The following is a 22,286-nucleotide window of genomic DNA, read 5'->3' on the forward strand; positions in this document are numbered from 1 at the left end:
AGGCCCCACGAAACAAGAGGTGCAGCGCTTTGATTGCTGTGGGAAAGACTGAGATCCCCGATAGGAAAAGAACGAGGAGGGCTCCTAACTCTGCCAAGCCTGTGCCTCACTCTTGCTCACCTTGCTTGAAACCCAGTGTAAATGGTTTTGTAGGACTGATGCAGCTAATTGTTTATGCTCTGGTCTCAGAGATCCTTGGATCCTCAGCTGTGCACGTATCTTCGCTGGTGATGTAACCTGTGCTGGGCACGTCGGATTTAAGGTGCGATTGCGCTCCAAGAGGGGTCCAGCGCTGCCGGATGCAAACTTCTGCTCAACAACATAGGTCACAAAGGAAGGTAAAGCAAAAGAGGAACATCTCCCTTATGAGAAAAGGCTGAAGGAATTGGATCTCTTGAGCTTAGAGAAGAGGAGACTGAGGGGTGACCTCATCCACATTTATAAAGAGGAGGATGGAGCCAGGCTCTGCTCAGTGATGTCCAAGGATAAGACAAGGAGCAATGGCTGCAAGCTGGAGCAGAGGAAGCTCCACAGGAACATAAGGAAAAACCTTTTCATTGTGAGGGTGGCAGAGCACTGGAGTAGGCTTCCCAGAGAGGTTGTGGAGTCTCCTTCTCTGGAGACTTTCAAAACCCACCTGGATGCATTCCTGTGTGATCTACTCTAGGTGATCCTGCTCTGGCAGGAGGGTTGGACTTGATCTCTGGAGGTCCCTTCCAGCCTCTGCCATTCTGTGAAAAGGTCAGAGATAGCTAAGTTACAAGGGCATGCTGGCCATTAGCAGCTTTGCTGTGTTGAGGGATTATGCTCAAAATGCCTCAAGCTGGCTCACCTGTTTTTTATTAAGAAACAAATTGAGAATGATGGGAAAAAGAGAAGGAATCACCTCTTTTTATAAGCAGAAGCCAAAAATTCATGGGAAAATTCCCATGCAGGAAACAGAAGAGCTCCCAAGTTATGTGAAGATAGCTCAGCTTATTCTATAGAGTGAGTAAATAAACACACCCTAAGAGCTAATGCAAAATGCTCATTAAAACAGCCACCAGGCTGCTTCAACAGCATATTTATTAAAAAAAGGGAAAGGCACTGACAGTAAAAGGCTTTGTTCAGAACATGCCCACTCCTATTCCTTGTAATTTGCAATTCTTCTCTTGTTTTCATGTTTTTGATTAAGTTTTACTTTTCAGAAGCCTTTCCATAAGGGAGAGCCTTAAAACCTAGGTCAAGCTGTTTCTGTGGCGGTGCTTGTTGCAAGCTCAGAGCTTGTTTGTCCTGAAGAGAACACGTGCTTTGGCTTTCCAGTGTGGTTTGGCTTGCTGACTTTGGGAAATTTGTCCCTAGAGTGAGAAAATTGTTTCATCTTCTTTTCATGACCAGCAAAGAGTTTCAGGCTGCCTGCTTCGCTTTGAAAGTCAGAAGAGCACTGCAGGACAGCAGCACACCTGCCCACCAGCTGTACGCAGCCCAGGGCTCTGCTCACTTTCTGCCTTTCAGCAGCAGTGGGGAGCTGCCAACTCTCCTTCCTGGCAGAAATACTTTTCCTGATTTTGGGGACACAATGAGGAATCTAACAGTTCACTCTTTTGCTAGCAGTCTACAGTTGGGTCACCTCATTTGGAAGGTAACTTAAAGCAGGACGGCATTACTGAAAAGCTCAAGCCAGGTTTAATTGGCAGTATGATAATTGCCATGCCTATCTGTGATGGCATGCTTCTGGAGATGGATGCTTCTTTCAGAACAAAAAGGAAAAAATACCCTGTCTGTTTATCATAGAATCACAGAATGGTTTGAGTTGAGAGAGACCTTAAACATCATCTAGTTCCAACCTCCCTGTCATGGGCCAGGACACCTCCCATTAGGCCAGGTTGATTAAGGCCTCATCCAGCCTGGCTCCCTCAGCTGCTCTTCACCAGACCTCCAGACCCTGCACTGGCTCTTCTCTGGACCTGCTGCAGCAACTCAATGTCCTTAGAGTGAGGGGCCCAAAACTGAACCCCGGACAAGGTATGGCCTTACCAGTTCTGAGTACAGGGGGACAATCAGTGCCTTCATCCTGCTGGTCACACCACTGCTAATCCAGACCAGGATGCTGGTGGCCTTCTTTGCCACCTGAGCACATGCTGGCTCAGGTTCAGACAGCTGCCAATCAAGATCCCAAGGTCATTTTAGGATGAGCAGTTTCCAGCCATTCTGCCCCAAGCCTGGAGCATTCATAAGGTTGTTGTGGCCCAAGTGCAGGACCCAGCACTTGGCTTTGTTAAACCTTGTACAAATGACCTAAGTCCCTCAATCTGGCCTGCCCAGATCCATCTGCACAGCATTCCTGCCCTCCAGCAGATCAACACTCCAGCCCAATTTAGTGTCATCTGCTTACTCAGGGTGTCTTGATCCCTTCATCCACATCATTGCTAAAGACCCTGAGCGCTAGGGCCCAGAGGCTCTTCAAGGCTGTTACAGCCCGAAAGCTAATGTACAGCAAAAATCTTAGGGTTCAGTTTAAAGCCATTTGAGGAGAACTCTGGGGGCAGTTCTGCTCTTCTGCAATGGGATGCAGTGACCACGCGGGGGCAATATGCGACTGGGCTCTGCTCTCTTTACCTCTCGAGTAAGGAAATCGGTGGCACGGTTGGCATTTTTCGCCCGGACGTTTGTTTCGCCGTTGTGGCTCAGCAGCCATATTTCTTCTGCAGCTTGCAGCCTGTGTATACCCTTGATTTTCTGTATTGTTGCTTCAGAACCGCTGCTGGCTACAGACTGAACTTCCTGGGTTGGAGAAACGTGTTTAGACAAGTGCACTAATGAGGCTGAAAGGAGTTGCAGAGCAAGTGTCTGCGTGCGTGTGTGCGCGCGCAGGTACGAACAGCTGCTCCGCTTCATTTGTTTGCTGTAATTGCCACTTTCCCCGTGAGAGCTCATTTAAAACACCCATACCATTATGAAAGTCAAAGTAGGTGATTGCCAAAAAGGGATTGCATCCACTCATTCCTTCTGTTAGTGGACTAGCAGAAAGTTTTCCTGTATGTCAGTGTCCAGGCCTGTTCCCAAGAACTGGTTAATGTTGATGGTTTAATTCTGGGTCATAGTCTGAGGCCAGTGGACTTTGCACTTTTTAAAGGGCAATGTAATTGCTAGGTACAGTCTGTACAGATGAGCTTGTGAAAAATCACAGATTCATAGAATGCTTTGGGTTGGAAAAGACTTCAAACATCATCTAGTTCTAAGCCCCCTGCCATGGGTAGGGACACCACCCACCCGACCAAGTTACTCAAGGTGTCACCCAGCCTGGCCTTGAATTTCTCCAGGGAGGGGACATCTACAACATCCCTGGGAAACCTCTTCCAGTGTTTCAACACTGTTAAGAATTTTTTCCTGATCTCCAGTCTAAATCTCCCCTGGCCTTGAACACCTCCAGGGAGGGGACATCTGCAACATCCCTGGGAAACCTCTTCCAGTGTTTCAACACTGTCAAGAATTTCTTCCTAATCTCCAGTATAATCCTCCCCTCTACCAACTCAAAGCCATTGCCCCTCATTCTGTTACTGTAAGCCCTTGTAAAAAGTCCCTCCCCAGCTCATCTGTAGCCTCCTTCAGGTACTGGAAGGCTGCTCTAAGGTCTCAAGCCTTCTCTTCTTGAGGTTGAACAACCGCAACTCTCCCAGCCTGTTCCCACAGGAGAGGTGCTCCAGCCCTCTGATCATCTTCATGGCCCTCCTCTGGATGTGTTTGTTATTCATGGTTTGTCCTGATCATGCAGACCAAATCTCTGATTATCCAGCAATTCCTGTTCAATTTGGCATGAGTAAGCTGTGAGTACGCACCACCACCTGAGAGTAATCACTGGAATGTGCTTGGTTTCTCTACTTGAGAAGTGGTCTAATGCAGTTCTGAGCTGTTAAGCAGAGAATTTGTTTATCACTGATGAGACAGGCCAAGGAATGCTTCTGTAGTCCACAGACTCTACTGAGATGTCTGAGTCAGTATGGAAGGCAATCCAGAGAAGAGGCTGGTCTCCTGTCTGCTTCTGCTGTACAAACCACTGCAATCTGCAGAGTACTTCACAGAATCATAGAATTGTTTCACTCTTAAAAGCTCTCTAATGTCACTGAGTCCAACCATCAACCTAACACTACCATAGCCATTAAACCATGTCCCAAAGTGCCATTTCCACACATTTCTTAAACACCTCCAGGGATGATGACTCCACCACCCCCTGGGCAGCCTCTTCCAATTCCTTACCCCTCTTCAAGTCAGAAATTTTTCCTAATATCCAACTTAAACTTCTCCTGGCATAATTTGAGGCCATTTCCTCAACTTAAGCTCATTTCTTCCTATGTGCTAACAAAATTAGCAATAAGTATCATGTTTCAGTCTGCAGATGAGGGATTTGAACAGGAAGGAGCTTTTCCAGCTGCTCTTTTTCTTGGTTGGATATGAAGTCTGCTTTGAAGGACTTCCTCCACCCACATCCAGAGGGTGATTAAAGGAAGAGATGACATCACAGTGTAGTAAAAGGGTAATTCTAATTGTCCCACTCAGGCCAAAAGGAGAATGTGGTGTAGATTATCTGCAGTATTCCTAGGGTGAATGAGTTACACCTCATTAGCACTTTTTATCTCACAAGGATAAAACTGTACTTTGTCCTGACACTGTGTCCTCCCAACAGCAGCAGGTGCCTTTCAGGTGTAATGACATTCTTCTAGCTTTGTTCTCTGAACTTCCTCCTCTTGTAAATGATTCAGACATACTGCCTTGAATGGTCAGAAAGTTTGTCTCCCTGGGAGTTAAGGGAATTATAGAATCATAGAATGGCTGAAGTTGGAAGGGACCTTAGAGATCATCTCTGTAATTAGGGCTTCCTCTGTTGTTGCATGTTGCTTTTAAAGTGATCACATCAGATTTGTTCTCCATCTTAGCCACAGCTGCTGGTTGTTTGTTGTTTTTTTTTCATGAGAAAATTGTTGTGCTCTGTTTAGATGCTAAAGCGAGTGATTGAAATGAAGATGACTCTGAAGTGCCTGCGCTTTAAAGGATGTGAAACTGTATTAGTGCTTCAACTGCAAATAAAATGGAGCACTCCATTTTCATTGCCTATGGAAATACAGTGCAAACAGTAGGCAAAGCAGGAGAGTGAAACACTCACCTCAGTCCCTCCTCCTACCAGTACAAGCTCTTGTGAGAAGTCCCTCCCCAGCTCTCCTGTAGCCCCCTGCAGGTACTGGAAGGCTGCTCTGTTGTCTCCCTGTAGCCTTCTCTTCTCCAAGCTGAGCAGCCCAAACTCTCCCAGCCTGTCCCCATAAGAGAGGTGCTCCAGACCTCTGGTCATCACTTCTTTCAGTTCCATTGCTTCTCGTCTTGAGGAGCAGACTGATAAGATGTGGTCCCTGTGTGGGTGACTGCGGTGTTTGTCAAAGGCAAACTTCAGGAATTGATGTGTTCCTGGCTGCCCTCTTCTCAGTCAGCCTTGCATCTGCTGCTGATCATCTGGTAGAATCCAGAAGGTGCAAAGGTCAATTCAGCCAGGCTGTGCTGAACTTCCACAGCATTTGGTTCTTGCCTGTGTTACTGAAGCACCACCCTACTGGCTGGGGAGTGAGGAGGATGTGGTGGTCTCTTCTTCCTAGTAACAAGGGATAGGACAAGAGTAAATCACAGAATTGTTTCAGTTGGAAAAGCCCTCTAAGATCATCCAGTCCAACCACTGACCCAACATCTCCATAGCTATTAAACCATGTCCTCAAGTGCCATGTCCACACATTTCTTGGACACCTCCAGGGATGGTGACTACTACCTCCCTGGGCAGCCTGTTCCAATGCCTGACCACTCTTGCAGGAACTGAATTGTTCCTAAATCTCAACCTAAACCTCCCCTGGCACAGTTTCAGACCATTTCTTCCTGTCCTATCATCTGATACTAGGGAGAAGAGACTGACCCCCACCTGACTCCAACCTCCTTTCAAGTAGTTGTAGGGAGCAATGAGGTCTCCCCTCAGCCTCCTTTTCTCTAGACTAGACAACCCCAGTTCCCTCACCACATCTGTTCTCCAGACCCTTCACCAGCTTTATTGTCTTCTGGACCTGCTCCTGCAACTGTAGCCAAAAACTGGCCTGAAGTTGCACCATGTTTAGATTGGATATTTAGGAAAAAAAATGTTTGCTGCAAGAGTGGTCAGGCATTGGAACAAGCTGCCCAGGCAGTTGGTGGAGTCACTACCCATGGGGGTGTTAAAAGAAACTCTGTACACGTGGCAGACAAGGACATGTTTTAGTGGGCATGATTGTGCTGGGTCAACAGCTGGACCTGATGATCTTGGAAGTCTTTTGCAACCTTAATGATTCAGTGATTCTGTTCCATCAGTTTGGGCTTATAAACAGCAGGAAAGAACGTGGCATAAATATTCTTTCAAAGCTTCCACCATCCAGTGCCTTCCTCACGCTAGCAAAATACACTTTGGGAGTTAGATGTTTAAACTTTTCTTTTAAATAATCCTAACGAACACTTTAGGCTGTTGCACGGAAGAGAAGCTCACAGCAGGGTCGACGAGACGGTAGAAGAAGGCTGGGTCTCACCCTTGGGTGTCTCCTGCTCTGTGGGCAGGGGCCTGGATTCCCCTGGGAGCCCCCCACCCACGGCAAAGTTTCTCCTCCAGGGAAAACGTTCCCCGAGGGAACTAGGGGAGAACGAGTCAGAGCAGGGCAGCGGCGAGCCTCCGACCTGCCGCCCTCCCGACCGCCCCAGACCCCCGGGGGACCTCCCGCCGGACCCCTGCCCGCTGCAGGCGGCACAGGGTCACGACGAGACGAGCCGGCGTCACCGGAACCCCCGAGGCCGGTCGGCCAATGGCGGCGCGGGGCGGGGCCGGCGCCGGGCCAGTGCGGGCGGGCTGTGCGGGGCCGGGTCTCTGCGGCGGGACGGCGGCGGCACGGCCCCGGCCTGGCCCTCGGCGCTGAGGTGAGGAGAGGAGCAGCGTCCTCCGAGGCGTCCTGCGCGGCGGCACGGACCGGCTGACAGCCGTTCCGCGGGGCGGGCTGGCGGGACGGGAGCTGAGGTGGGGCAGCCCCCGGGTGGGCCCTGCAACGGGGTTGCCGGCGAGCGGCGCCCCAGGCTGGCGGCTCCGTTCGGCCCGGCTCGGCTGGGCTCCGTTTGGCCCGGCTCGGCTTGGCTGGGCTCGGCCCGGCTTGGCTGGGCTGGGCTCGGTGCGGTCCACTCCGTGGCCGCGACGGGCGCTGTGGTGAGCTGCGGCTCCGGGCGGAGGCTTTCGCGTGGGAGCCCCGCTGGGGAGAGAGCCCGGCCCGGCCCTGGCCGCGCCGCCGCCGCGTCCGCAGTCCGCGCTCCTCCAGCCCCGAGGACGAGGGGCTCTGGCTGGCGGGGGGCTCGGGAGCGCCTGCCCGGGTGTGCGGCGCGGGGCTTGGCCTAGGCGGCTCTGCCGCTTCCCCTATGACCGCAAGTCTTGGAGCACCTGCGCCCGGCCCTTCTCCTCTGTATCGGCCTCCCTGCCAGGGACTCTCCGGGCTCGTCGGGCGCAGGGCTCGGGGTGTGAGGGAGCCGTGAGCGCTGCCCCGCCCCGCTGACTGCCCGTGGTCTCTTGCAGAAGTGCGCCCGAAGCCCCACTCCTCTGGCACGGCCAGCTCGTCTCCTTCCCCTCCCTCCCTGCACATCGTTCTCCCTCCAGGCGAGCCTGTGGCCTCTGGCACATGGTGCTGCCGGCTGCAGCCATGCGGCGCTGCGGGGGACAGCTGCGACCCCTCGGTGGCTGTGACAGGGACTGGTTGTAACGGGAGTGTGGACTCCAGGGAGAGGTGGCTCTTCTGGAGTGACTGGGGCACTCCTACCCGTTGTTGGGTTCCTGGTGCATGCTTTGGTGCCACCTTGGTGTAACAATGTTAGCTGTTGCTTTCTTGAAAGGGTAGCCGACGAAAGTTTGTGCCTGGTGGACTGAAGGGAGCTGATTTGAGAGCTCTAACTGCAAGCACTTCCTTGCTGCTTCTTTTGGACTCCACTGTGTGCAGATCCATTTTTCTGGGAGGCAGGGATCATCTTGCTTGCACTGGAGAGCTGGGAAACTGGCATTACTTTAAACCAGGCTTCTGCAGAGGCAAAGGGAGGCATGTGGTAGTGGCTGTCACTGACTAAAGGCACTGTGCTTGGAGCAGTTCCTTTGAAAGCCTTTGGTGTCTTAGACAGGATGCCTTCCAGATTTGCTGCTAGCTGAAAAATGCTGTCTTGCTTCTGAAAAATAAGTTTATTCTATCCAAGTGGAAAATAAAAGTCATTGAGACTTTGAAGCTATTTCAAAAAGGCAACAAAAAAAGTATGTAGCTACCTAAAATGTCTACATTTTATTCCATCTGCTCCTTCATTTAACAGCCTGGTCTAGTGGAAAGTGTCTCCTGCCCATGGCAGAGGGTTTGGAACTAGATGATCTTTAAGGTCCCTTCCAACCCAAACTCTTCCATGAATCTGTAATTTGGGGCTGAGAGTGGCAGTCATCCGTCAGTGTGCCTCAGGGACCTGATTTAGTTTTGATAGTAAATTATCATGGTAAGCACTCAGTGCAAAGATCTCCAGTGTGAGTCAATGCAAGGAAGATGTGTTGGGTTTTTTTCCCCTTTTCTTAGAACTGCTATTACAGAATGTGGTTTAGTGGTGGACTTGGCAGTGTTAGGTTTATGGTTGGACTTGATGGTCATAAAGATCTTTTCCGACCTAAACGATTCTGTGACTCTAATATCACAGTAATGTGACATTTTATTTCAAATTGGTGAGCTGGCAGATGAGATCTGGAGAAGAGAAGGCTCCAGGGGACCCTTACAGCTACATTTCAGTATCAGAAGGGGACCTACAGGAAGACTGGGGAGGGACTGTTTAGAAGGGCTTGTGGTGGTAGGATGAAGGGCAGTGGTTTGAAACTGGAGCAGGGTGGATTTAAGTTGGACATTAGGAGGAAGTTCTTCACAGTGAGAGTGGTGAAATACTGGAACAGGCTGTCTGGGGATGTAGTGGAGGCCCTGTCCTTGTAGACATTCAAGCTAAGTTGGCGGTGTCCCTGCTGACTGCAGGGAGGTTAGGCAAGATGAGCTTTGATGGTCTCTTCCAACTTGATGCAATCTGCAAATCAAACTTGATGTGGCCCTGGGCAGCCTGAGCTAGTTGGAGGTGTCCCAGCTGACTTCAGGGGAGTTGGACAAGATGGCCTTTGAAGGGTCCTTTCCCACCTGATGAAATCTGTGAACCTTTGTCTTCTGGCTCTCCTGGGGTGGGAGGCTCTCAGTGCTGTTGGGAGCCTCTCTTTCTTCCTGGTATTTGCAGCTTGTTTCAGGCTTCACTCTGCCTTTCATTTAGTCAGATCCCTGGACTTGGGTCCTTCCTGAACCATGGCACAGCAGTTTTGGTTAAGAAATGCTCTGTGCAGTCAGCTTGCATGAAAATTGATCTGTAACTATAACTGGTGGTGAAACTGGAAATAGTGCTTGGCTCGTTAATACTCCTCACACTTGAGTTTTTGGAGGCAGTTGGAGCAGGTCAGGCTGTTTGGATGTATTTAACAGTTGTGATGGTGTTAGTAGCATGCATGGGCAGGGAACGGGGTAGGGTGTGGGGAGATGCTCACAGCTGCCACACAGTGGGCAGGGCACTGCTTTTCCAGGGGAGCACATTGTGTTTTCTGCCCAGGTCCTCCGTAGACCTTTCAAATCTGAGTGCCCCTAGCATAAGAGGGACATCAAACTGCTGGAGTGGGCCCAGAGGAAGCCATGAAGATACTCAAAGCACCTCTGCTATGGGGACAGGCTGAGAGAGTTGAGGCTGTTCAGCCTGGAGGAGAGAAGGCTCCAAGGAAGCTTTAGAGCAGCCTTCCAGCCATCCAGCCTGATAGAGGCTACAGGAGAGCTGGGAAGGGACAATTTACAGGGGCCTGTAGTGACAGGATGAGAGGGAATGGATTGAAGCTGGAAGAGGGGAGATTTAGACTGGAGATAGGAAGAAATTCTTTAGAGTGAGGAACAGGTTGCCTAGGGAGGCTGTGGATGCTCCCTCCCTGGAGGTGTTCAAGGCCAGGTTGGATGAGGCCTTAAGCAACCTTGCCTAGTGTTTTGGAGTAGTTTGGGGGATTTTTGCTACTTACTTTGTTACCTCCTGCAGTCCCTGCCACTGTAGCCTGCTGCAGTCCACCTGCAAATCCTGCCCCTGCTTTTGTGGCATGGAAAAGCTGGGGAGAGGCACACAGGGGTGTTTTTCTCCATGTCATTTGCTCTGCAAACAGCTGCCACTAAACCATGAATGTGAGGATGGTGGTGTGGGAGTCAGCCTACGTGAACCAGTGTAGATGTCTGTAATTGAGATTTTTGCCCACTGACTTAATCTGGATCCAGCAGAGGTTTGCTAATAAGTTGAAGGACTGTTATCTGCAGTAGGAATCTGCATTATGAATGCTCTGAGCTGCCAGCATGGGTTGGAGCAGTTATGGTTTTGATTGAGTCATCGTTCTGGGGCGTGAAGAGAGTGAGTTGTTGCTGTTATCTCGGGGCGCAGTCTCATGTGGCAGCAAAGCCAGTGGCAGAGGCCTGCCTTACCTTCCACTGCCAGCCCCAGGTGGCTTTTCTTGTGCTGTCAGTGTCAGCTCTGATTTAGGGAGCTACATTTGCAGAAAAATTAGCTGGGAATTGACATGTCAGTGTGTAAGATGAGCAGAGGGCTTGGAATGACAGGGAAATACTGGAGAGAGAGGACACAGTCTCAAGCTGTGCCAGGGGAAGTTTAGGCTGGAGGTGAGGAGAAAGTTTTTCACTGAGAGAGTCATTTGTCATTGGAATGTGCTGCCCAGGGAGGTGGTGGAGTCACCGTCCCTGGAGGTGTTCAAGAGGGGATTGGATGTGGCACTTGGTGCCATGGTTTAGTAGTCATGAGGTCTGTGGTGACAGGTTGGACTTGATGATCTTTGAGGTGAGTCTGTGAAGGGACTGGATGATGTGTCTGATGAGGAAAGGCTGCAACACCTGGGGCTGCTTAGCCTGGGCAAGAGCAGGCTGGGAGGGGATCTTACAAACGTTTATAAACCATCTGAAGGGTGGGTGTCAAGAAGAGGCCAGTCTCTTCTCAGTGGTGTCCTGTGACAGGACAAGGGGCAATGGAGACAAACTGGAACACAGGAAGTTCCACCTCAACATGGGAAATTTGTTTTTTACTGTGTGGATGCTGGAGCCCTGAAGGAGGCTGCCAGAGAGGTTGTGGAATCTCCTTCTCTGGAGACTTTCAGGATCTGCCTGGATGTGTTCCTGTGTGGCCTGCCCTGGGTGATCCTGCTGTGGCAGGGGGGGTTTGACTCGATGATCTCTAGACTTCCCTTCCAACCCTCACCATTCTCTGATTCTATGAATTGAGTGTCCTGTTTCCTAACCATGTTTTGGAACAGTTTGGGGGATGTTTGCCACTTAGTTTTTTTCCCCAGCAGCTGGATTTTTGACCAGAGTTTATTATTAATTTTGATGATGGTATGAAGAGCATGAAATAAGGACTTTGTGTGTGATTGTGCTTCAGTGGGTGGTGTTTTCATACAGGGTATTGGTGGAAAGCCATCTTTCAGGCTGTAATCCTCTGTTTTCTTCCAGGTTTCGTTATCCTCTGCTTGTTGCTGGACGATGGGAGAGATAGAAGGGACCTACAGAGTCTTGCAGACTCCTGGCTCTCGTTTGGGTGTCCAGAAGACCACAGGAGTGAGTACCTTGGAGCCAGGACAGAACCTTTCTACTGCAATGGCATCATCACCTGCCAAAATGCACGAGCGGGACCTACCCATCAAAATAAAGATGTTGGACAACACAGTGGAGGTTCTGGAGATTGAGGTAAGAGAGGTTTACACCTGATTTCAAGTGCACTTCACCTCTGGTGGTGTAAAGATCACAGGATGGCCTGCTATGCAGAGCTGGGATGCTTTGAGGTGATCCCTGAGTAAAGATTCCTGGTGGCTTTTACCTGCTTACAAGCAGCTAAATGAGTAGCAGATTCTGGGGTTTGAAGTCTTTTAGGTGTACCAGATGGTTTGTGTTTTTAACAGCCCTTAAATGCAAGCACACACCTTATCAAGGACATTTAACTGTTACTTGCTTTGGGGGGACAGCAGGTGACTTTATGCCTAACTGGTCTTGCTTCCTGAGCAGTGGCTCAGGAGCTTTGTTGGTTTGGCAGTGGGGACAGCAGAAGAGGGCTTTGCATTAGTAACTGCCTCTTGTTAATTGTTTCAGTGGTTTGTATCCTCTTCAGGTACACTTGCCCCTATTTGGAAGTTCTTGCTTTCTGCCACACTGTGGGAAGGAGGCAGCAGGGGGGTGACAGTGCTGCTGAAAAGCTGTGTTTAAAAGTAGATCTGCTTAATTAGCAGTTGGGGAAATCTGCCTTGAGAAATAAAACCCGTGCTCAAATTGGAGTGGTTCTTCTCAGAAATGTTTGTTCTTCAGATTCTTGTTCCATTCTCAGCATTAACCTTGCTCAGGCTTTAACTTGCCTAAAGATCTGTTAGAAAAAGCTCTGGGGAGACCTTACTGCTCTCTACAACTACCTGAAGGGAGGTTGTAGACAGGAGAGGATTGTTCTCTTCTCCCAGGCAGGTCCCTCTCACCAGAACAAGAGGACACAGTCTCAAGCTGTGCCAGGGGAAGTTTAGGCTTGAGATGAGGAGAAAGTTCTTCACTGAGAGAGTTGTTAGCTGTTGGAATGTGCTGCCCAGGGAGGTGGTAGAGTCACCATCCCTGGAGGTGTTCAAGAGGGGACTGGATGTGGCACTTGGTGCCATGGTTTAGTAGTCATGAGGTCTTGGGTGACAGGTTGGACTTGATGATCTTTGAGGTCCTTTCCAACCTTATTGATTCTATGATTCTAAGATGCTCAGCTATCTCATATTCTACAGTAGTATCAAATTGACTTGAGGAGTGTGGCCAGCTCTTGTGAGACCCCCACCTCAAATACTGAATTCAGGTCTGCTCTTCCCATCATAAGAAGGAGATGGAACTGTTAGAACAAGTCCAGAAGAGGACCACAAAGATGATCCAAGGGCTGGAACACCTCTGATATGAGGATAGGCTTGAGGGCACTGGGGTTGTTCAGCATGGAGAAAAGACTCTGGGGGGACCTTAGAGCTGCTTTCCAGTACCTGAAAGGATGCTAGTGGAAGGCTGGAGAGGGACTTCTCATAAGGGTGTCTAGCAACAGGACAAAGTGGAATGGTTGTAAGCTGAGGGAAAGTAGGTTTAGACTGGATCTGAGGAAGAAGTTCTTCAGTGTGAAGGTGGTGAGACTGGAACAGGTTGTCCAGGGAGGTTGTGGATGCCTTCTCTCCCATCCAGATTGGATGAGACCACTGAGAAACCAGGTTGAGTTGAGAGGCGTCCCTGCCCATGATGGGGTGGTTGGAGTAGATGATCTCTGAGGTCCTTTCCAACCTAATCCATTCCATGAGTCTGTGATTTTAGAGCCAGTATTTGTGGCCTTAGTTTGTTGCACAGGCTTGAACAGGTTTTTCAAAGAGAGTGGAAAAAGATGTCTGTGGGGATGTCTTTTGCAGATCACTGTCCAGGGGGCACGTTCCCTGCAGAATGCCAAAGCCTGGCTGGTTGGTTGGTTTTTGAGGCTGTGGTAGAATGTATTTAAACAAAAACCAACCTTCTGTTTGGGGTGTGATTTTTAGTTTCATTTTTTTTCCCAAGCTGTGTGTAGACCTTAGCACTTCTGTGTTTTGAGTCTAAAAAAGACCCCCAAAATGGAGAAACCCAAGTAAGCCTCCTCCCCTCCACCCCTGGAGTTTTGAAAATCACTGCAAGTTTCCTGGAAGCTGTGAAAATGGAGAAAGAATTTGTAACTCCTAGCTCCTGCTTTGCTATGGGGATTCATTGACTGGAAGTTTCCTGTATATTAGCACAGATCTTTTTTTTCTCCTTGCCATACTTGTCCCAGCCGTCTTTCTCATGCAAATCTTCCCTTTGACTCAGTACCTTACCCTCCTCATCCTCCTCTCTGACTCTTCCCTGGCTCTGTCTGGCAGTCAAAGCCTGCTTCATTGTCTTTGATCTACTGCTGGAAGTCCTTTGGCTGTGCTTGGCTGACAACCTCAGAATGCCTTCTCACCTTCACGTTGGTGATGCTTGGGTGGCCTTGTGGTCCTGTGCTGGAGCTCTGTGGTAGCCTCTCCATGTTCTCCAAGCTCCTTCCCTTGGATCCCCTCAGTCCTTTTCCCTGCTCAGTGTAGCTCACTACTCTCACAATACCTTGGGTTTTTGAAACAGTCTTGACATGGTTCTCCTTCCCCCGCTGGAACAGTCTTGACTCTATGCCCTTCTGGTTATCTTCATTGCACTCTGACTTCCATTGCAGGTCCAGCTTAGCTCCATCCTCAATCCCTCATCCTGCCCTAAAGCATTTTCAGTCTGACACTGAATGCATGCTCAGCTGTGGCTCCATTCTTTACATTGTCTCAACTCTTGACTATTTCTTGGATCTAAATAAAACCAGCCTTTGCCTGCTGAGACCTGGTTTGGATATTTGTGTGTCAGCATCAAGCTGCATGTTTATGGTAAACCCCATAAATGCCTCACTGACACTAGATTTTTTTGACCACTGTGAGTCATACTCCAGTCTCAGCTGTCTGACCAGTGAGGTAGTTTCTACTGACCTCTGGCTCTTTCATTTCCTGTAGTGGGCTGTCTCCTGCAGGCACTCTGTGCAGTCTCTAGGGTGGGACTATTTAACTGAACAGCTGAAACTCCTGCCATCCAGGACCACCACACCTCACACCTTCATTCTTGTGATCACCTTCTTGTTTGCTTTAGCCTTTCCAGCCCTATTTTACATGTTGCAGTAAGACTCAACCTGTTTAGCTGTTGTGCCTTGCAGCTGCTACTATCTGACCCTTTTCTGCATCACACCACTGGCTCCCTCTCTTTGTAGTTTCACAGATTCACACTGGGTTGGAAGGGACCTCAAAGGTCATCTTGTCCAGCCCCTCTGCAGACAGCAGGGACACCTCCAACTAGATCAGGCTGCCCAGGGCCACACTGAGTCTAATCTTGAATGTCCCCAGGGATGGGGCTTAAGCACAGCCCTGGGCGCAACCTGTTCCAGTATTTCACCACTCTCACTGTGAAGAACTTCCTCCTAATGTCCAACCTAAATCTACCCTGCTCCACTTCCAAACCATTGCCCCTCATCCTATCACCACAAGCCCTTCTAAACAGTCCCTCCCCAGCCTTCCTGTAGGTATCCTTCAGATAGTGAAATGTAGCTCTAAGATTACCCTGAGCCTTCTCTTCTCCAAGCTAAACAGCCCAAATTCTTTCAGCCTGTCTTCTTAGGAGAGGTGCTCCAGCCCTCTGATCATCTTTGTGGCCCTCTTTATCAGGTCCATGTCTCTCTTGTGTTCAGTGTCTCATAGCTGGACACAGCACACCAGGTGAGATCTCAGCAGAGCAGAGTGGCAGAATCACCTTCTTTTGATCACATTTCTTTGGATGCAGCCCAGGATGCCATTGGCCCTCTGGGCTGTAAGTCCCCATTGCTGGCTCATGTCCAGCTTCTCATCCAACAGAACCCCCAAGTCCCTTTCTGCAGGGCTGCTCTCAATTTCATCATGTCCCAGCCTGTGCTGAGATCGAGGATTGCCCCACCTAGGTGCAGGACCTTGCACTTTGCCTTATTGAACCTCATGAGATTGTCCTCAGCCCACCCCTCCAGCCTGCCCAGGTCCCTCTGTGTGGCACCCATCCTTCGTTGTCATGAACCACACCACTCAGCTTGCTGTCATCTCCATTAGAAGGCAGTGGCAACAGTATCTGTGAGAAAGGCCTCAGTATTCATTCAAACAAAGGTTACTTATCCCTGCTTTCAAGGTCCTGATTCATCTGTAAGGTGTTTGGCTGCATCCCCTGATTAGGGCAAAATGCCATACCCACGTTGTTGCTTATTTCACATCATGAAGAGAGGTTTCCCATAATTAGGAACTATCTTAATTTTCTCTTTTTACCTGGAAAGCACTCTCTGGTCATGACATCCACAGAAACGCCCCCGTTTGGGCAGCTAGCTCGCTGAGGCTGTATTTAATATGGTACTGTTCTTCTTTAGGTCAGTCAGAACTGAACAACTCAAACTTTTGCCTGGTGTCATAAGCAGTGAGGAGAAGGGGTCATCATTTGTTCATCTGTAGAGCATTGAGCTCACAAAGGTCCAGAGTCAGTAACTTTTCTTGATGCACCCCAGGATGCCATTGGCCCTCCTGGCCACAAGGGCACAGTAATCATAGAGTCAATAAGGTTGGAAAAGACCTCAAAGATCATCAAGTCCAACCTGTCACCCAAGACCTCATGACTACTAAACCATGGCACCAAGTGCCACATCCAATCCCCTCTTGAACACCTCCAGGGATGGTGACTCCACCACCTCCCTGGGCAGCCCATTCCAATGGCTAACAACTCTCTCTGTGAAGAACTTTCTCCTCACCTCCACCCTAAACTTCCCCTGGCACAGCTTGAGTCTGTGCCCTCTTGTTCTGGTGCTGGTTGCCTGGGAGAAGAGAGCAACCCCCTTCTGGCTACAACCTCCCTTCAGGTAGTTGTAGAGCCTCCTCTTCTCCAGGCTAAACAATCCCAGCTCCCTCAGCCTCTCCTCACAGGACTTGTGCTCGAGGCTCTGGGAATGTTCAAGAGTCTCAATGTAATGTTCCCTTGTGGCCAAAGAGGCCAATGGCATCTTGGGGTGCAGCAAGAAAAGTGTGTCCAGCAGCTCTATGGAGGTTCTCCTCCCCCTCTGCTCTGCCCTGGTGAGACCACACCTGGAATGCTGTGTCCAGTTTTGGTCTCTCCCATTTGAGAGACACAGGCATGCACTGGAGCAAGTCCAGTGGAGAGCTATGAGGATGATTTGGGATCTTCTGTGAAGAAAGACTGAGAGACCTGGGGCTGTTTAGTCTGGAGAAGGTTAAGAGGGGATTTTATGAATGTCTGTGATTCTGTGAACTGCAGCACCAGAGTCCTACTAAAGCATTGCCTTCCTCACCTTTCAGTTTTGTCTAGATGGGGCAGAGGATGCTAGCAAACAGGGATGAGGTCTCAAACTGTAACCCTCTTTCCCTTGAGTTGTTTGGTGGGGTAGCAGTTACTCCTGACTGCTGTTTGTGATAGAAAATTGAAGTTTTTCACTTGGGGATTGAGGGCAAGAATTGGGAAAAGTCAGGCACTTTGAGTGGGCGGTGTGGGCTGCCATGGGTGTTCATTTTAAACAGGCATGAAAGAAATTCATGGTTAAGCAGCTCTCCTAGAGGGATACAGGCTCTGATTGCAGTGCCACTTGCCCACTCCTTTGTGCTTTTGCAGGGATGGTGCAGAGAATGTTACAGATAGCAGTACCTCCCCCAAATCTTGCCTGGTCAGGAGAGTTAAGTCTTTGCTAAGTGTTAGCAAACATCACATTGTTGAAATGGAAATGCCCAGACCAGACACTGCACTCTCACCAGGGCAGAGTAAAGGGGGAAGAGAAACTACCTAGACCCGCTGGACACATGTAATGCTTTCAAAAAATGCAAACTGTGCCCAGTTTCTGGTTCCCCAGCTCAAGAGAGACCAGGATCTACTGGAGAAAGTCCAAGAGAGAGCTGTGAGGATGATGGACTTGATCATCTCTCTTACAGAGAAAGGCTGAGAGAGCTGGGGCTGTTTAGTCAGGAGAACAGAAGGCTGAGAGGGGAGCTTATCAATGTCTATAAAATACGAGAGGTGGGTGCCAAGATGAAAGTGCCAGGCTCTTTTCTGTGATTCTGTGGTCTGTAGATAGGCAGAGCAGAAGGTCTGCCTCTCTGACCCCATTTTCTCTTTGCATAACCTTACAGGAATCCCATGGCATTGCTGCCAGAATGTGATGTTTAATATTTAGTCTCTATGGTGTTCCTTAGGTAGGAAATATGTGGGCTTGCTTTTCTGAGGTGATTTATGCTCTGTGCTATGAGGAAGTGCCCTTGAAAAAGAAGTTTAGATTATTAGGCTTCAAGTTTACCAAACTCAGTTTGAGGGGAGCTTGGCTCCTCTTCAATTGCCTGTACTTCCTCTTCTCCTTCTACTTGAGTGGAAAATAAAATTAGGGAGAGAGAAATACTCCTACCTTATCCTATAGTTGATTGCTTCTTTTTTTCCACCTACTGAAAAATGAATTCTGTAGAGCTGCAACAGCCACTATAAAATCAGAGTGTGGTTCTTAGTGCTCAGCAAAACCAGCTGGGTCTGCCTGCCTGTTTTACTCCGTGAGAAGACTCAGACCAGATGTTTTTTGCTTTTGTGCTGCTCTTTGTTGAGTTGCTTTGAGCACAGAAGTGTGTTCTTCCTTTTGCTAGAAATAATGAAGTAACTTGCTTCTCACTAAAACACATCCATAGCATGAGTAAGCTTTATGTTGGTTTGAACTTACCTTAGATTTCATAGAATCACAGAATGGCTGAGGGTGGAAGGGACCTCAGAGATCATGTACTCCAACCTCTGTCATGGGCAGGGACACCTCTCAACTAGACCTGGTTGCTCAAGGCCTCATCCAACCCAACCTTGAACACCTCCAGGGAGGAAGCATCCACAACCTCCCTGGGCAACCTGTTCCAGAGACTCACCACTGAAGAACTTCTTCCTCAGATCCAGTCTAAACCTGCTCTCCCTGACTTTCAAACCGTTCACCCTTGTCCTGTTGCTAGACACTGTTATGAAATGTCCCTCTACAGCCTTCCTGTAGGCTCCCTTCAGGTATTGGAAGGCAGCTCCAAGGTCCCCCTGGAGTCTTCTCTAGGCTGAACAACCACATCTTCCTCAGCCTGTCTGCATAGCAGAGGTGCTCCGGCCCTTGGATCATCTTTGTGGCCCTCATCTGGATTAGCTCCAGCAGCTCTGAGTCTGTCTTATGATGTGGACACGAGAACTGGATGTAGTATTTGAGGGGGGGGTCTCACCAAAGCAAAGGGTTAGAATCTCCTACCTTGCCTTGCTGGCCACAATCCCCTTGATGCAGCCCAAAATACTAGCTAACAGTACTGGGATTTGTGTTTTGTCCTGCAGTCTCCCCATGGCCTCAGGTTTTCCTGCGTGGGCCAGGCTCATGCCTTGCAGTGTGAAGCTAGGGTTTAGCAAAATGCTTTTTGTTGGGACTTTTTATTTTTTCTGGAATTCCACCAGGCCTGTTGTTCCCTGGGCATGACTCAGTTTCTTGAAGGTGCTTGCACCTTTTCTCCCTTTGTTACTGAGTACATGAAAGACAGAGAGTGTTCCACGTGCCTGCGGTGCTGTACGACGTGTCCCTCTCCTTCTGACCCTGGTGGGTGGCCTTGGAAGGAAACATTTCTACTCCAGTGCCATTCATGAGGCTACTCAAATAAGATTACACAGGGTGACAGGATGGTGGGAAGAGACCTCTGGGGATCATCAACCCCCTTGCTAAAGCAGGGTCACCTAGATCAGGTTACACAAGAGCACAATGTCCGGGTGGGTTTTGAAATTCTCCAGAAAAGGGGATCCCAAAACAGAGTCACAGAATGCCAGATTGGCAGGGACCCCAAGGATCAACTCAAGTAGAGTTGAAGTGAACAGCCTGGTCCAGGGCTCTGTCACCCTCAAAGTGAATAATTTTTGCCTTATATTTATATTTTTGCCTTACGTTTAAGTGCAATGCACTTTCCTTCCTCCTCCCCCCCCCCCCCTTCAATATTTTCTTATGAGGTATCATTCTCTCCCTGCTCATACCTATCTATTTTGGAGCTTTCTGATGTACCCTGTGAAACTTGTTACTATGTTACTACAATATTTAAATGGCTTATTCAGTACTAAGTTGAAAAGAGCTACTTGGTAATTAGAAATCATAGAATCAATAAGATTGGAAGAGACCTCAAAGATCATCAAGTCCAACCTGTCATCCAAAGACCTCATGACTACTAAACCATGGCACCAAGTGCCACATCCAGTCCCCTCTTGAGCACCTCCAGGGATGGTGACTGCACCTCCTTCCTGGGCAGCCCATTCCAATGGCTAACAACTCTCTCTGTCCTCACCTCCAGCCTAAACTTCCCCTGGCACAGCTTGAGTCTGTGTCCTCCTACTACCTTGTCCCACAGTGATACTGTCTTTGCTGGCCACCTATAGGACTCTTCCTTGCTTTATTTAAATTACAAATTGCACAGTTACAAGCACAAAATTACTTTCCAGCCATATGTTTGGAGTGGAATAACTATGCTCAGTTACTCTGCTTTATGTCCATCCACATACAGAGAGTAAAGTAACTGTGCTTAGTTATTCTGCTTTCTGTGCAGTGGTCAGGCCTGTGCCATGGAAAAGTTGTCGTGAGAAGGGCACCTCTTCAGGTGTCCCTTTTTTTACTGCTGGCCATTGGAGCACACAGCCAAGACATGCTGCAGTGGGGAGCCAAATCAGGAGCTGGGCTGGGCCCACGGGAGGTTTTTGAGGCAGTGGAGGAAACAATCCAACAGCTTGTATATGCCTTGTGACTTCCTGTGGTTTGGAAGAGAGTTGTTTTCAGCTTGTGCACGCTGGAAATGCTGCTTATCAGTAACTCCTTACAGGGGTGTTAGTACCCATGAGGACTTCGCTGGGGCTGAAACAGGAATGTTGAAGCAGGAATACTGCAGCTTAAAATGCAGTTCCTGAGCAGTTCTAAGATAAGTGTGTCTGTTACAAATGGAGAGTGTGCAGTGGGCACTGAAAAACATCTTGTATGAAATGGCTTTTCAGAGAGGCTGCCCTTCCTGTGGGCCCTGGCAAAGCCCAGTGCCTTGCCAGCTCCTGTGGCAGGACAGGGCAGCCTGCTGCAGGCTCTCCAACGCAGGCAGGCTCTGGCACCAGCTGCCTGGCCCTTGCTCTCCCTTCCCCTGCTTAGTCCTTCCTTTCATAAAGGCTTTTTTGCCCGCTCTGGGCTGTAAAAGTATTAACAGCTTAAATATGTGGGAAGTGGGAGGACAGCCTGCTCCTGAATCCTATTAAGCAGTGTGCCGAAGGAATCGAGATGCTGTGTTAGTCAGCTCAGTGTTTTTCTTCCCTGGCTGAGAAGAAATAGTCAAAATTCCAGAAAGAATCATAGCCAGATGTTTGTCATTGCTCTGCTTTGACTCTCCTAAATAGGGAAAATAAGCTGCCTTAGGACTTATTTTTGTCTGACCTCAGAAGAGAAAGTTAGTAATTCACCATTTGAAATCTGAAGTTATCATAGGGTTTAAAAAGAGAGTAAGTGAAGCCTTGCAGCTTGGGCACTGGTTGGTTCTGCTGCTGATTTTTTTTTTTTAGACCTGTTATTTTGTGTTTGGGGCTGGACTATTTTGATGCAATGTAGGAATGTGGTATTGGGTGGGGAAAAGTAAAAATGCAGCCATTTTATTGACAGACATTTGGGGGGGGGGGGGTGCTTTTTTGTTGATTATCATGGGACAATGTGAGCTTAAATTGTATTGTAAAAACAACTTAGTGCTTTACAGTTCTCTCAGTATTAGGTGTCTGATTATGTGAAAATAAAATTGAGTTCTCTTGTAGCAAAGGAGAAAACAGCCTGAATATTCCTGTCTGAGGAATCTGTTCTATCTCCATATTGGAACTTGAAACACAGACACCATTTAGTAAAATGCTGATCAGGAGTTATCACAGGCCTTGAAATATGAATGTAATGTTTGTGTGGCTGTGACACACAATCCCAGTTCCCTCAGTTCCTCACCAGAGCCATTCCCTTCACCAGCTTCATTGCCCTTCTCTGGATCACTCCAGAACCTCAATGTCCTTCTTGTAGTGAGGGCCCCAAACATGAACCCAATATTTGTGGTGCGGCCTCCAACGTGACTCAAGAAACAATTCTCTGGATGCCTTCTCTGAGTGTGGGGGACATTCAAAGTTGGGTCCACAGATGCATATTTCTGTAGAATATGTGGGGAAATCAACCAGACAACAAAAACCCCACCAATACCCCAAAAATCAACTCTCAGACCTCTAAAGGCATCTCCAGAGCAGCAGTGTGCTGAGAGGCAGCACAGAGAAATGTTAGGTTAGTGCTGCTGCACGAAGGGCCTGGATCACGCCTGGTGTCTCTTGGTGCCCAGCAGTAATCGGAGAAGCACAGCCTTGGGGATGTGAATTTAAATCAGCAGGGTTGCAGAAGCATACCTGTGTGGCATCTGCTTCTCCTGCCAAGCAGCTGCACTTCTGGCACGGGCGAGTTGCCTACTTGTGCAAGAGGGAGGCCCCAGCAATGGAATATTTACAAAACTCTGCTGTGGTCAGGGTACTTTC

At 49.0% G+C, this 22,286-nt stretch overlaps 1 protein-coding gene across 7 annotated transcripts in view; it reads left to right on the forward strand.

The window, feature by feature from the left end:
• The first annotated feature begins 6,877 nt into the window (after positions 1–6,877).
• Positions 6,878–22,286, forward strand: part of FARP2 (FERM, ARH/RhoGEF and pleckstrin domain protein 2) — a 76,805-nt gene continuing 61,396 nt past the window's right edge. For all 7 annotated transcript variants that reach the window (XM_068163958.1, XM_068163955.1, XM_068163957.1 and 4 more), the window contains exons 1-2: positions 6,878–6,948; positions 11,604–11,837. In XM_068163958.1, the coding sequence (XP_068020059.1) occupies positions 11,634–11,837 (204 nt within the window). In that variant the 5' untranslated portion in view covers positions 6,878–6,948; positions 11,604–11,633. The remainder of the gene's footprint in view (positions 6,949–11,603; positions 11,838–22,286) is intronic.

Source organism: Melanerpes formicivorus, unplaced genomic scaffold (genome assembly GCF_026170545.1).
Source record: "Melanerpes formicivorus ecotype bairdi unplaced genomic scaffold, bMelFor1.0.p_v2 SCAF_76, whole genome shotgun sequence".
NCBI lineage: Eukaryota > Metazoa > Chordata > Aves > Piciformes > Picidae > Melanerpes > Melanerpes formicivorus.